The 13983-nt window shown below is 39.8% G+C and overlaps 1 protein-coding gene and 1 pseudogene across 3 annotated transcripts in view; one reads left to right on the forward strand and one right to left on the reverse strand.

Moving 5' to 3' along the window:
- Window positions 1-12956, reverse strand: part of LOC148870855 (ABC transporter G family member 28-like) — a 139195-nt gene extending 126239 nt beyond the window's left edge. The window contains exons 1-4 of one of the 3 annotated variants that reach the window (XM_088973785.1): window positions 12827-12956; window positions 9029-9430; window positions 8801-8877; window positions 8080-8355 (exon numbers count right to left, since the gene is read on the reverse strand). In XM_088973785.1, coding sequence (XP_088829911.1) covers window positions 8080-8355; window positions 8801-8877; window positions 9029-9249 — 574 coding nt within the window. In that variant the 5' untranslated portion in view covers window positions 9250-9430; window positions 12827-12956. Of the gene's footprint in view, window positions 1-8079; window positions 8356-8523; window positions 8690-8800; window positions 8878-9028; window positions 9431-9794; window positions 9995-12826 lie in introns of those variants that run through there. The other 2 variants (XM_088973784.1, XM_088973786.1) reach the window with 2 other exon arrangements.
- LOC148870856 (putative galacturonosyltransferase-like 3 pseudogene) lies at window positions 11182-11667 on the forward strand (annotated as a pseudogene).
- Window positions 12957-13983: the final 1027 nt, after the last annotated feature.

Genomic DNA, 13983 nt, shown 5'->3' on the forward strand with positions numbered 1-13983 from the left:
ATACTTCCTTAACCAGTTTACAACCAACTTGGAGTCTCCTTCAACAACTAGCTTTTGAATATTCAGCTCCTTTGCCTTCCATAACCATTCCAAAACAGCAAACATCTCAGCATTAAGAGAGTCACCAACCCCAATGGGGCCTGAGTACAAAGCAATCACCTTCCCATTTTCATCTTTGAATACACCTCCAACTCCTGAAGGTCCTGGATTGCCCTCACTACTACCATCAAAGTTTAATTTTATAAAACCAGGAACTGGCGGTGACCACTAAGGGCAACAGCTGAAAGAGCTGGTTCAAAATTTGCCACCTCCTTCCAGCTATTAAGCAACATACCTGTGGAGACATCAGCAAACAACTCCAATGATTTTATCCATTGTACCACCCTAACTGTTATAACTTCAATAATATCTTCTTTCTCCCTTTCCTTCTTAGATAAGATCTTTAAATTCCTTTCCTTCCAGAGTCCAACATATGGCACCTCTCAAACATCTCCACAAGATTTTCTCCCTCTTTTTCAGCCACCTAAAGAAAGAAGTAGCAAACAACCTGTTATAATTCGGCCTGCCTTTGAGTTCTGTTAGTCTGATAACAGCCAAGAAGAAAGAGGAAGAAAGAGGGAAGAAAGAGAGAGAGAAAGGAGGAGAAAAAGAGAGAAGAAAAGTCTGGGTCGAATTAGAGAAAAAGTAACTCTCCCATTCAGCCAGACATGTTTCTATATTATTGATATAATGGAAAAGACACATGTGCCCTTACTTAAGTGAGGGATACTAGTTCTAATATAATATTACAGATAAGCAACCTCAACATAAGTATAAAGATAGAAATACCCTTACACTAACACTCCCCCTCAAGCTGGTGAGTATATATCATATAATCCTATCTTGTTACATATGTAGTCCACTCTTCCCCGACTCATCCCTTTTGTAAATAAATCTGCCCACTGATTTCCTGTATTAACTATGCAGTGTCTATCACTCCATTCAGCACATTCTCTCTCACAAAGTGACAGTCAACCTCTATGTGCTTGGTTCTTTCATGAAACACCGGATTAGAAGAAATATGAACTGCAGCCTGATTGTCACAATAGAGCTTCATTGGAGTATTAATGTTGTACCCTATCTCCTATAGATGGTTCCTTAGCCACACTAATTCACAAACAATATGTGTCATAGCTCTATATTCTGCCTCTACACTACTTCTCACCACGACTGTCTGCTTCTTACTTTTCCATGTCACTAGATTACCCCCCAGAAAAGTGCAATAACCTATGGTAGACCGCCTATCGACATAGAACCAACCCAGTCAGCATCAATATACCCTTCTATTTCAAGTGTTCCACCACTTTTGTATATCAAACCACGACTAGGGGCCCCTTTTAAATACCTCACAATTCTTATAACCGCATTCCAATGAGGAACCAGAAACAAATACTAAGTTGGTTAGATAGTTTAGTTTACCTACAAGTCGTCGGTATCTGTCAGGGTCTTCAAACACTTCACTCATATCACTACTCAACTTAGTATTTGTTGCCATAGGTGTTTCAGCTGGTTTAGCACCTAACAAACATGTTTTCTCCAGCAAATCAAGCACATATTTCCTCTAACACAAATTAATACCGTGCTTAGACCTTGCTACTTCTATCCCCATGAAATATTTCAATTTACCAAGGTCATTTGTTTGAAAATGTTCCTGTAGAAAAGTCTTCAACCTGTCAATATCCATTTTATCATTCCCGGTAATAACAATATCATCTACATACACCACCAATAGTATTTTTCCTACCAGACAGTCATGATTGAAGACAGAATGATCAACTTGGCACTATTTCATACCAAACTTCTTTACCACCTCACTGAACCTACCAAACCATACTCGAGGAGACTATTTAAGCCCATATATAGCCTTCTTTAGTCTGCATACCTTATCATCCTCCCCTGAGCAACAAACCCAGGTGGTTGCTCCATGTAGACCTCCTCGAGCAAATCACCATGCAAAAAGGCATTCTTGATATCAAGCTGATATAGGGGCCAATCGTGCATAGCTGCAAGAGAGATCACAACACGAACCAACCCTATCTTAGCAACTGGGGAAAAGGTCTCTGTGTAGTCAATACCATAGGTTTGGGAGTACCCTTTTGCAACCAATCAAGCTTTCAGACGCTCAACACTACCATCATGCAAATACTTAACAGTATAAACCCACTTACAACCGACGGCCTGCTTCCCAGGAGGAAGAGCGGTGAGGTCCCAAGTATGATTATGAAGTAGAGCTGAGAGCTCTTCCTCCATTGCACGGCACCACCCTGGAGAGGCAAGGGCTTCCTAGACATCCTTAGGAACAACAACTGAGGACAACAAATAAATAAACTGGCGATGGAAGGCGGAAAGGTGAGTGAGTGAAACATGATTAGAAATAGGATGAAGGGTGCAAGTGTGCTTACCTTTCCGCAAGGCAATGGGAAGATCGATATCAGATACTGGGTTCGGGGCTGGTGTGGAGACAACTGCCGGATCTGTCGACAGTGATGGAGCCGGAGGAGTAGCAGCCGGTACATGTGGGCGATGTGTATACACTTGACGGATAGGTGAGCGTTCAACAGGTGGTGGCACTGGAGGCAAGGACTTGGTCACGACTGGAACAAGAGAAACAGAGTCGGCAACTGAAAGTTGAAGAAGGGGAGGTGATGAGGAGGAAGAAGCATCATCGGACCCCAAGAAAAACTGAGTAGACTCAAAGAAGATAACATCAGCACACACAAAGGAACGTCAAGAACTAGGATGGTAACACTTATACCCTTTCTGGGTCCGAGAATAGCCAAGGAAGATGCACTTAAGGGATCGTTCATCTAACTTGTCGTTCCCAAGGTCCAAATTGTGGACGAAGCAAACACACCCAAATACCTAGAGAGAAAAATGATACAAAGACAAGGTGGGAAACAATGTAGTAAATGGGGAATGATCATCAAGGGTAGACGTGGGCATCCGATTAATCAAGAAGCAAAAAGTAAGCATTGCATCACTCCAAAAGGGTTTGGGAACATTCATGTGATGCATGAGGAACCGTGTTGTTTCCAAGAGATGACAATTCTTTCTCTCAACCACCCCATTTTGTTGTGGGGTGTAGGTACATGAGGTCTGATGTATAATGCCATGTTGGTCCAAGTATTCTTGAAATGATGAAGATAAATATTCACGGCCATTATCAGAACGAAAAATTTTAATGTGAACACCAAATTGATTGCAAATCTCAGCATAAAATTTCTGGAAGATGGTAAACAATTCACTTCTTTCTTTCATTAAATAGAGTCACGTCATCCTTGAAAAATCATCAACAAAAATGACAAAATATCTATATCCATTGTATGACATTACTTTATAAGGACCCCAAACATCCGAGTGAATCAAAGAAAAAGGACTCGATACACAGTTATCAACCCTAGAACTAAAGGGAACACGATGATCTTTCCCAAACTGACACAACTCACAATCTAAAACAGAAAATTGACTCAACGAAGGAACCAAAGATTTTAAAACTTTCAGTGAAGGATGACCAAATCGACAGTGCCACTGGAGATGAGTGAGAGATGACTGGAGAGCTATTGATGTCTTCCACCACTGTCAAGATAATACAATCCACCAGCTTCATGCCCTCCACCAATCTTCATCCCCGTCTTGAGATCCTGAAAAACACACATAGAAGGGTAAAAGGTAATGGAACAATTAAGTGACTTGATCAGCTTACTAACAGACATAAGGTTAAATGGAAATTTAGGGACATACAAAACTGAGGATATGGATACAGGGTCCAGGTCAACATTACCAACACCACAAATGAAGGATGTGGAACCATTAGCAAGGGTAACAGATTGTGATGTTGAGCAATGAGAGAGGGAAGAAAACACATGGAGTTCCAGTCATGTGATAGGAGGCTCCAGAGTCAATAATCCAGGGATTGGGTGTGAATGTCAAACAATCCATACCTGAGTGTGTGAAAGTAATCGTGTTCTGCTGAGATGTTGATTAGACAAACCTCTCATACTCATCACGGGGAATAGACCTGTTCATGGGCCGGGCCGGGTCGGGCTCAGGCCGGGCTTTTACTCTTTATTAATAGAAAAAATGTTAGGCCCGAACCCGAGCCCGAAGCCCGACCTAATAAAAGAAATTCGAATTTTTCCCTATTCAAATAAACATTATCTATTTTAATTCAGATGTTTTTCCCCTATTTAAATGAACAATGGGCCTACAAGTGAATCAACAACCTTCTTAAATCAAAAAATTTATTCAAATGAACATCACATACGGTTTTCACTTAGGTTTAACTATAGGTCAGGCCAGGTCCGGCTCGGGCTGGGGCTAGGCTATTTTGGCAAAGCCCAAGCCCGTCTCGAATTTTATGCGGGCCAGGCTTTTTGGCTCGAGGTTAAGCCCGCGGGCCAGAAAGCCTGTTCAAGCCCGTTCGGGGGCCGGGCCGACCCGTCGGGCCACCCGGCCCATGAACAGGTCTAACTGGGGAACACTCACCATCTCCTTCCCGAAACCATCTGTGGATGTAAGAGGCATCTTATCAGCTGAATGATTCTCCTGTCTAAAACTGGAACTGGTGTCACTAGTCATGGCATGATTGGCCCAGGTTGAGGGTGGACCATGCAAGTCATAGCAATAATTAATGGTATGTCCATCCATACCACAATGAGTACACCTCCTCGGACCTGAGCCACGTCCTCTACCACGAGCTCCCCCTGAATCCTTACCTCCAATACGACCACCACCACGGTTATATATAGGTCCACCACCACCACTCCAGCCATATACCGGACCACTGCTACCACCACAGCCAGATTGAGCTCCTCGAGCTCCACCTCTAACACCACAGCCCCTTGACACTACAAAGGTTGATCTATTTGAAACATTAGAGTTCTTAGTAGGTCCAATAGAAGTCCTCCGAAGTCAAGCAAACACCTCTTCTAAAGAAGGGAGAACTGACCCTCCTAATATATGAGCAAGTACTGGTTCATACTTAGATTTCAGCCCCACCGAAAATTGAGTCACGTCAAGTTGTTCTCTCTGTTGTTGCTGAATTTTGACATCAGAAGTGAGGGGGTGATAAACATTCAACTCATTACAGATGTTTCTCATACTAGCATAGTACTCCTCAAGACTCTGATTACCCTGTTACATATTAAAGTATTCCTAATACAGCTGATATACTATGGTTGTATTGTCTTGACAAGAATACAACTTCTTAGCATGGTCCCACACATCTTTGGCAGTGTCAAGAAACATGAAATTTACACTAATCTTGGGTTCCATACTATTCCATAACCACGTGATAATTTGTGCATCCTCTTGTTCCCAGTCTTCATACTCATGAGAATCAGTGGAGGGTTTCTCCTCCCTTATGTGTTTCACCTTCTTCTTTACCTTCAGAAAAACTTCTACAGATTTAGCCCAAGGTACATAATTCTCTCCATTCAGTTTAATGGAGGTCATTTGAACATTCAATTAGTCAGTAGTATCATCACATTAGATTTGCTATAACTGTTATCTCCCATTGCTGAATTCTGTTATCACTAAATTCGGCACACTGTTTGATCACACTGGTTTCAACACTTGTTATTGCTGAAGATTGCACTCTTTACACCACAAACCCTACCCTACGAATACCTGAAATCTCACCACTATATGAGCACCACTCCTCCTTCGAATCACACGAAAAACAACATAAACCCTAGCACACTACAGTATGAAATTCCATCATACGATCTGAAACATAATTCCTATTTGATTCATAACAGAAAATATGCATAGAAATCTCTTACCTCATCACTTGAAAGACAAACCACACAAGAAGAAAATCAGTCCACACAAGACACTCACTGCACCACACGGATCAGCCCTCTTCTCTTCATCGATTAGAGGAGGGCTTCTTAGAAACCACAGCAACCGACGACATAAGACACAACTGGAGGCATAGAAACCTCCAAGGGAAGAGGGCGACCACTCCTTTTCAGCCCTTTCCCTTATCTCCAATCGATGGCAGAGAAATCAAGGGAAAACCCTATATTGAGTGCGCAAAGAACAGAAATCTGGGCAGATCCGAGTTAGGGAAGAAAGAGGGAAGAATGAGAGAGAGAAAGGAGAAAAAGAGAGAAGAAAAGTTTGGTTCGAATTAGGGAAAAAGTAACTCTCCCATTCGGCCAGACATGTTTTTATATTATTAATATAATGGAAAAGACACATGTGCCCTTATTTAAGTGAGGGACACTAGTTCTAATATAAAATTACAAATCAGCAACCTCAACATAAGTACAAAGACATAAATACCCCTACACTAACACAACCCTTGTGTATACTTGGAGGGGTTCACCTGTAACCAAATAAAGCCATAAACCACTCCCAAATAACAGAACCAAACAGGCAAGCGATTAATAAGTGGTAAGGGCTATCACCATTAGCCTTGCACAAGATGCACTAGTTTGGGGACAAGCACCAATTAGGCCTTTTTCTTTGGAGTAAGTCACAAGTATTACATCTTTCCAAGATCCACTAGTTTCGGCAATGGAATTGGCAGATTGCACCAAAGACTTAAAGAAAGATGCACAAGAAAAAACACTGGAGGGAGATAAGGTACAAATTCTACTATATCCCTTTTTCAAAGGTCCAAAACCACCTCATTCAAAACCTGAATTAACCCTAAAACATTTCCATGTTCTGAATCCCTGATGCCTCTTCTAAAACCCAAATCTCAATTGAAGCCGAAGTTTGACTCAAAAGGGACCAAAAAATTAGACAATTTTCCCATCTATCATGAAAGAGAGAATAAGGAGGGGAACTGGTCTTTCAAAGGCACATCACCCACCCAAAGATGATCCCAGAATTTCACCTAGTTCCTAGAGGGAAGAATGACATGTATGGATCGCCAAGGAGAGGTACTAGTAGCCCTTACCAAAACCCCAGAGTCCCAGCCATCATCTACCTGCCCATGAATGCTCAGTATTACCTTACCCCACAACTTGTCTCTTTCTCTTGCTAGCCAACACAACCACTTACCCAGGAAAGTTTCATTTCTCTTCCGAATGTTGCCTAATCCCAAGCCTCCATTGCCCCTACTCCTAGACACTATTTCCTACTTCACCCTATGGTCTTCCTTGTCTTCCCCTGGTTCCCACAAGAAACCTCTCATCAATTTTTCCAAGACTTTTCTTACTTTCTTTGGAATCTTGCAAATAAAAAGATAGTATACTGGCAAGCTAGACAAGGTGGCCTTAATCGAAGTGATTCTACCACCCAAAGATAGGTAGTTCTTCTTCCAAAAGGGCATTTCTATAATCGTACATACCTTTTGCCCTTTTTCTAGGTTGAAATAATACCTTCTTTCCTCTTAATAAATACATCCTTTAAGGATGGAGATTATTTAATTATACCCCTCAACTGGTTTGAAATATCATTTGTAGTGCCAATGTTCAAGTTATCACCTACTATGTTAGTTGATCAAGGTTTGGAAGAAAAGAAAGACGCAGCCTGTGATTTTTTTAACAAACCCAATACGTTCTTTGGAGCTACATACACATCTCAAGCTAGCTAGATCCAGGAATAAAAATAATAAGGGCAGAAATGCCAATGTGGTGACTACTCCATGGGATGAGGGGGGTCCACACCTGGGTAGTCCAGTATATCATCACTAGAGATACTCATTGTGACGAGGGGTATGATTATCATTTTCTACTCATTCGATATTACAAAAAAATAGGGGTATAACTGTCTTCTTCCTTTCATTCTTATTCTTCTATTCTTCCCTCTTCTGAACCTTCTATTCTGGTTTAATTTCTATTTGTTTTTCTGATTTTTATCAGCATATGAAGGGGCAATTGCTTGGTGTAATGGTAAAATCTTGAGCTGACAACCAGTAGAGTTTGGGTTTGAGTCTGAGAGCAACCACCCTGTGAAAAATGCAGAAGGTTAGGTCCGTAACCAATCCACCCCTCCCATGACCCCAGATAGTAGAGACCACATTTGGCAACGGCCCTTTTTTCATCACAGAGGAAAAGAAAATACTGGGGACCAAGAAATACTTACGTATCATGCACGTAATACCATGAGGGCAGAAGAAACCCTCGCAGCATGGCTGACAGTCGCTAATTCTGACAGGCAGAGTCTTTGAATTTTTTAGGTCAACCTTATCCTGATCGTTAACACTACAAGCCCATCCTGGCTCACATCCAGAAACCCATGCAGATAAATTGCAGTTCTGGTTAGGTTTTAAGTAGTTTGTACTTTTTGCCCCGCGTGTATAGAAAGCATTGAAGTAAAACTTTATTTCCGCCGCGGTACACAATCGGTTTTTAAGAGTTCCTGTAGATCAAATTGAGCCTATTATCAGAAAGGAGATAATAGATATGACAAACTTGCTCAAACGGAAGGAAGGGATTAAAAGAGAGAGAGAGAGAGAGAGAGAGAGAGAGAAGAAGAAGAAGAAGAAGAAGAAGAAAAGCAAAGTATGGTCATATTTTGCCCACTAACATTCAAATTCCAATCTCTGTTTTCTGCACCTTTCTGTTCTGGTGCAGCTTCTAGACTTTCTCTAGAGCCGGCAGGCAAGAGAAAGAGCAGAGTAGTGGCTCCAATTGCAAAGTGGAAAATCAACAGAGTACAGAGTTCATTGTGGAGGGCCACAAACAAGGAGCGCATCTTGTATTCCACTTTGCACTTTAAATATATAAATGCAATAATATACGGATAGAAGATATAGACTAGCAATCAGATGGACATATTTTGGAAATTTGGAAACAGTGTCTACCTTTGGTTTTCTTGAGGCAAGCACCCAGAAAAGTCAAATTAGACGTAAAGTTGAATGCTCCATTCCAGTCTGCATCCCTGAAAGAAAGTTACAGAATTTTAATTTATCAAAAAAAATAAAGAAAGTTACAGAATTAACTACCTATAGAACATTTCCTTGAATAGAACCAAGATCTTGAGATAAAGAGAAAGAAGGACGAGTGTAGAGTTCAGGAGGAGAATAACGCACGTATCCTTTATACAGAAGCTCAAATGTTTGCTAATCTCCGCACTGAAGACACTGGTAAAATTCGAAAGCCGACTGTAAATAACTTCAGAGAGGAATGGAACCGCCGCAGGATCGTCCAAATGGTTCGAATCTCCCTCATCTTGGCAGCTAATGTGTCGAGTTGAACATAAAGCAACAATGACAAAAATGAAGATAGATCGAACCCACCTCCCTCTGCTCATGTCAATCACTGAGAACTCCGTGCAATGTAGTTCGTATTTCAAAACCCCGAAAATTGATGACAAACACAAAGACCTGAATACTGCTGGAACGAGATGAGGTCGATTTGGAAAAAATTCTGGTAACAATTTAATCGTGGCATTGCTTGTGAAGATCCTCTAAGTCAGGCGGCATTGAAAATCCCTAAATGGCATCAAGTTTTGACAGTTTCAGCAAGTCGAAGATCTGTTGCAGATTAACAATAGAGAGAGCTTGATAATGTCGGAAATTCGAAAGGTTTGCAGCTGAGCCCAGAGAAATGAAGGCCCATTCTTCTGCAAACCTAGGGTTAGAAACAAAACTTCTGGTTTTCAATTGAAGAAATGGCAGGGAGGAAGAAATGGCGGAGATGAAGGAAATGGGGGTAGAGAGAGAGGGAGGGAGGGAGTATCTTTTTTTTTTCTTTTTTTTAATTTTATGTGTGTACATAGCGAAGAAAAAAGACTCAAAAGTCTTGTGGGATCCGTAGACCCACATAGACAACGACCAACGGCCAACTGGACAATACCACTCAAGGCAGGATCATCGATTTTCTCCCGTTAGTCGTTTCTCCGTCGTCCCTTGGCCGACCGATACCAGACAGCCTCTAAATATAGACTTGAATGCCGTAGGACATCTGACTCAGTCAAACCACTCCGCCCTCGCTTTCACTGGCCGGAGCCGAGCTTTCCGCCTTCCTGGCTAGAAACAAGTGAATGCCACACTCACAGGAAAAATAAAGGGACAAAAGGAAAATTCCGGATTACCCTCTACAACTACAAGTACAGGCCTAGTGTCACTTACCCGAACTTTTAAAATGTGTGAATGTATCAACTATCGTTAACCTGTACTTGCGGGGTAGGTGATGTCAATTCACGGGCTGGCGTTGGCGTTGGTGCATAGAGCCATAGAATGTGGGCTGTTGATATTGTGAATGTTTATAATTGCAGTGGAAATAAAAAATCGGCATTGTGCTGTTTGTTTTTTGACTACTTTCGATGGTTGATAAAAGAGAATTATATAACACTCCAATGCCTTTTCAAATGGCACTTAGTAGCGGGTTAACAAACTGTTAATTATAACTACTAGATTGATATGTTTTGAAAGTTTGGAATATTAAATTATGGCATTTTAAAGTTTGGGGACTAAAGTGGCACTAAACCCAAAGTACAGGGTATTAAAATGGAATTTTCCCTAAATGAAACCAGGGACAATGGGTTATAGGTGGGAATATGCATGACATAAGCACCCCCATGGCCAAATAATATGATTTATGAGGTAAAATAATTCTGAGTATGAGGGATGTCAATGGAAAACAGAGTTCAAATGTGAAATGTCCAGTGTCCAAAACCTAAATCGATTATTTTGTATTCATATGGTATCATCCATTTAAATAACAATGTATTTTGTGATCAACAAATTTTGTAGTTTATATTTGGGGAAATTTTCTGATTAGTACCCTATACTTTGGCTCGAGTTACAATTTGGTCCTTAAACTTTAAAATGCAACAATATAGTACTTGAACTTTCAAAACGTGACAATCGAGTATCTGTCGTTAATTAGTTATTAAGTGGCATGTGAAAAGACACAAATGCCCTTAAAGTGTCATCTAACTTTCTTCATCAACCATTCGCTAAAATTAGAACCAACCGTCAAATTTTGTATCCCTGCAACAACACTTTTGTCTTTCTTCTCCTCTAAATATTCCATCATCTTTGGACCAAAACCAAAGCAATTTCTGAGAGAAAAGTTTCCTTTAACTACTGTAATGACAAATCGATTTAACCAACCGTCAAATTTTGTATCCCTGCAACAACACTTTTGTCTTTCTTCTCCTCTAAATATTCCATCATCTTTGGACCAAAACCAAAGCAATTTCTGAGAGAAAAGTTTCCTTTAACTACTGTTATGACAAATCGATTTGAGTAGCCATGTCATTGGTGCACTAGATTACTACCATGCCAACTTCTCTAATTACTTCATCAACAAGTTCTGGCCTGACCCATTTTTCTCCCAAATGTTTCAAGGTCGGGATCCCTGTTATTTCAATACCGGCATGATGGTTATCGATGTTTGGAAATGGAGAGAAGGAAAATATACAAAGAATCTAGAGTCATAGATGAGAATATAGAAGCGACACTATATATATAAATTGGGCTCGTTGCCTCCATTTTTGTTGGTTTTTGTCGGAGACATGAGAGGGGTCGAGCATAGATGGAAGTATGGAACCAGCATGGGCTTAGTGGGAATAGTCTGGAAGGCCTCTGCAGGGATCTACATCTTAGACCAGTAACTAGTGGATCCACTGCATTGGAGTGGGAAGGGGAATCCGTGGCTGAGATCAAACTCGAAGCGGCCTTGTTCGTTGGATAGCTTGTGGGCACCGCATGATTTGTTCTAGCACGAGCCACTATTTTCAAACAACTAATCAATCACAGTAAAGAGTGAAGCATTATTGTTAATAGTTGTTATTCATGAACTAGTTTAGCAATAGCCCACTATGCTACAATCCCATCATCCCACCATCCTAGATCAAAGTAGAAAAGAAAAAGAATAGCCTTACCTTGCATAGAATTGTAACTTCAGCAAATAAGAATCAATAGTGCTTCGCCAAAGAGAAGATACCACCATGACAACAAAGGGCTTTGGAGTTTGTGACAAAGAGCTTGGACTCTATTTCATCTTCTTGAGGAAGAAGATGATGAACATTATGTTTTATTTTCAAGGATAATTTTGGCATTTTCAAAAGTCTTAAATTGCACGTGAGGTCATGTGATATACATAACTGACGGTCCATTAATGGCAAGTACTAGATTGTCGCGTTTCAAAAGCTCGAGTACTAGATTGTCGCATTTTAAAGTTCAGGGACCAAATTGTCACTCGAGCCAAAGTATAGGGTATTGATCAGGAATTTTTCTATATATTTATACAAATGCATTTTTTATGTATAGGTTAAAAGGGATTAGTTTTTAATTGTTTAATTTTGATGAAACCAATTCATAATGTCCGGTCTCGAACCGCCATGTATGAATGGAATAATCAACTAGATTGTTCAAACGCCTCTAGTGCATCTAAATTCCGTTAGGCTGTATTTGGTTGCTATGCAATTTTATTTGCACTAGTACAAATATATGGGAGAGTAAATGAAAAAAAATGCAAATTCTCATTTAATTTTGTTTTGGATTTTATCTACTTCATGTCTTAATTTATTTCATTTATAATGCAATCAAATAAAATAAGCTAAAATTTGAAACAAAAATAAGTCAGAATTTAAAATCGAACCATTTGCATTGCCATAATTTTGCATCAATACAAATTTATTTGCATTGCAACCAAACACAGCCTTAAGGACAACAACGAAAAAACTTGAGATTGTTTCTCCAAGCCATATACAAATTTATTTGCATTGCAACCAAACTTGTGATTGTGTCTCCAAGCCATTTCCTAACAGAATTTGGATTCCTCAACGAGTATAGCACCTCTTTTATAAATGGACAAGTCATTTCAAAAAAAAAAAAAAGTATACATATAACATACCATATCTTTATTCCTGTTCTCACCTCGTCCTTTGTTTTCCTTGTCGATCAGCTGCCTGGGATCAGTCTAACAACATCCTTGTTCATTTACTGAGCATTGAAAAGCTCAGGATACCTCGTTCACTTCATCTCTTTTATAGGTGCTTTTGAAATCAGTTCGGCTCATCCGATTTCCAACTCCTCAATTCTCTTATTTGTTGTCCAAATTCAAACTATAACAGATTCTTTCTTTATTTTAAAAATAATAAACTCAGATTGAATCCAACCCAACACCTGGATCATATTTTGATTTAAGCTTTAAATAATCAGATCTGAATCAGTGTGGAGACAATTCTGGTAGTTAGTTTTTGTCTTAATTTGGCTTGGTATTTGTTCTATTATTGTTTTTTTTTGTCTTTTGTTGTAGTATTTTTGTTTTTGGTTTAGTTGAAGAAATTTTAAATTACCAACCCCCCGCCCTTTTGTATGCATGTCTAACTATCATTTTCCTTTGCATTGATTTCAGACACCATCATCTTTAATGGTTTTAAATTTACGAGATTTCACCCATTTCCCATGGTGATTGAGATTGTTAATTTTACATTGGATATAGATAATCACCCTGTGCTTAGAGGGGGGCAACCTCTATGATACAGCCGATGTAAGAGATTCTCCAAGAAACCAAGTTGGCCACTAGCCTAGGGCATGAAGATAACACTCACTTTTATCATATGTTCATGTATTTAGGTTTCATGAAGAAAAGAATCATGTTCCATTGCTGGGTGTGGGCTTTGGAAAATGATACTAATCGGCTCATTAAGGGAGTATTTGACAACATGTTTGGTTTTGTTTAAAAAAACAAACAAGTGATATATCATCAAAATTATTGTATTTCTTTCTGTTTTCAAAAATAAAACCAACCATATTGTCCAATAACCCTAATATGAATATGAATCTATTACCGATGAGACACTAAAACATGATCTATTAACTGCACACCTAAAACATTAACGTGATCTCAAAATTACAGTCTCCTCAATGAAAACATTTTGGGTTGTGCAACTGAAATCTGAGTTGATAATGTATTGTTAATAGCAGATCCAGACCCATTAGGGCTTTTGACTTGGCATTGCCATTTATGGTTGTAGAATAAAGGCTTATTGCTCAACAGCTCAAGGCTTTGGGTTGGTCGGCAATCCAAG

This window comes from Nelumbo lutea, chromosome 2, assembly GCF_056320005.1.
Source record: "Nelumbo lutea isolate HS-2025 chromosome 2, American lotus-T2T, whole genome shotgun sequence".
Taxonomy (NCBI): Eukaryota; Viridiplantae; Streptophyta; class Magnoliopsida; order Proteales; family Nelumbonaceae; genus Nelumbo; species Nelumbo lutea.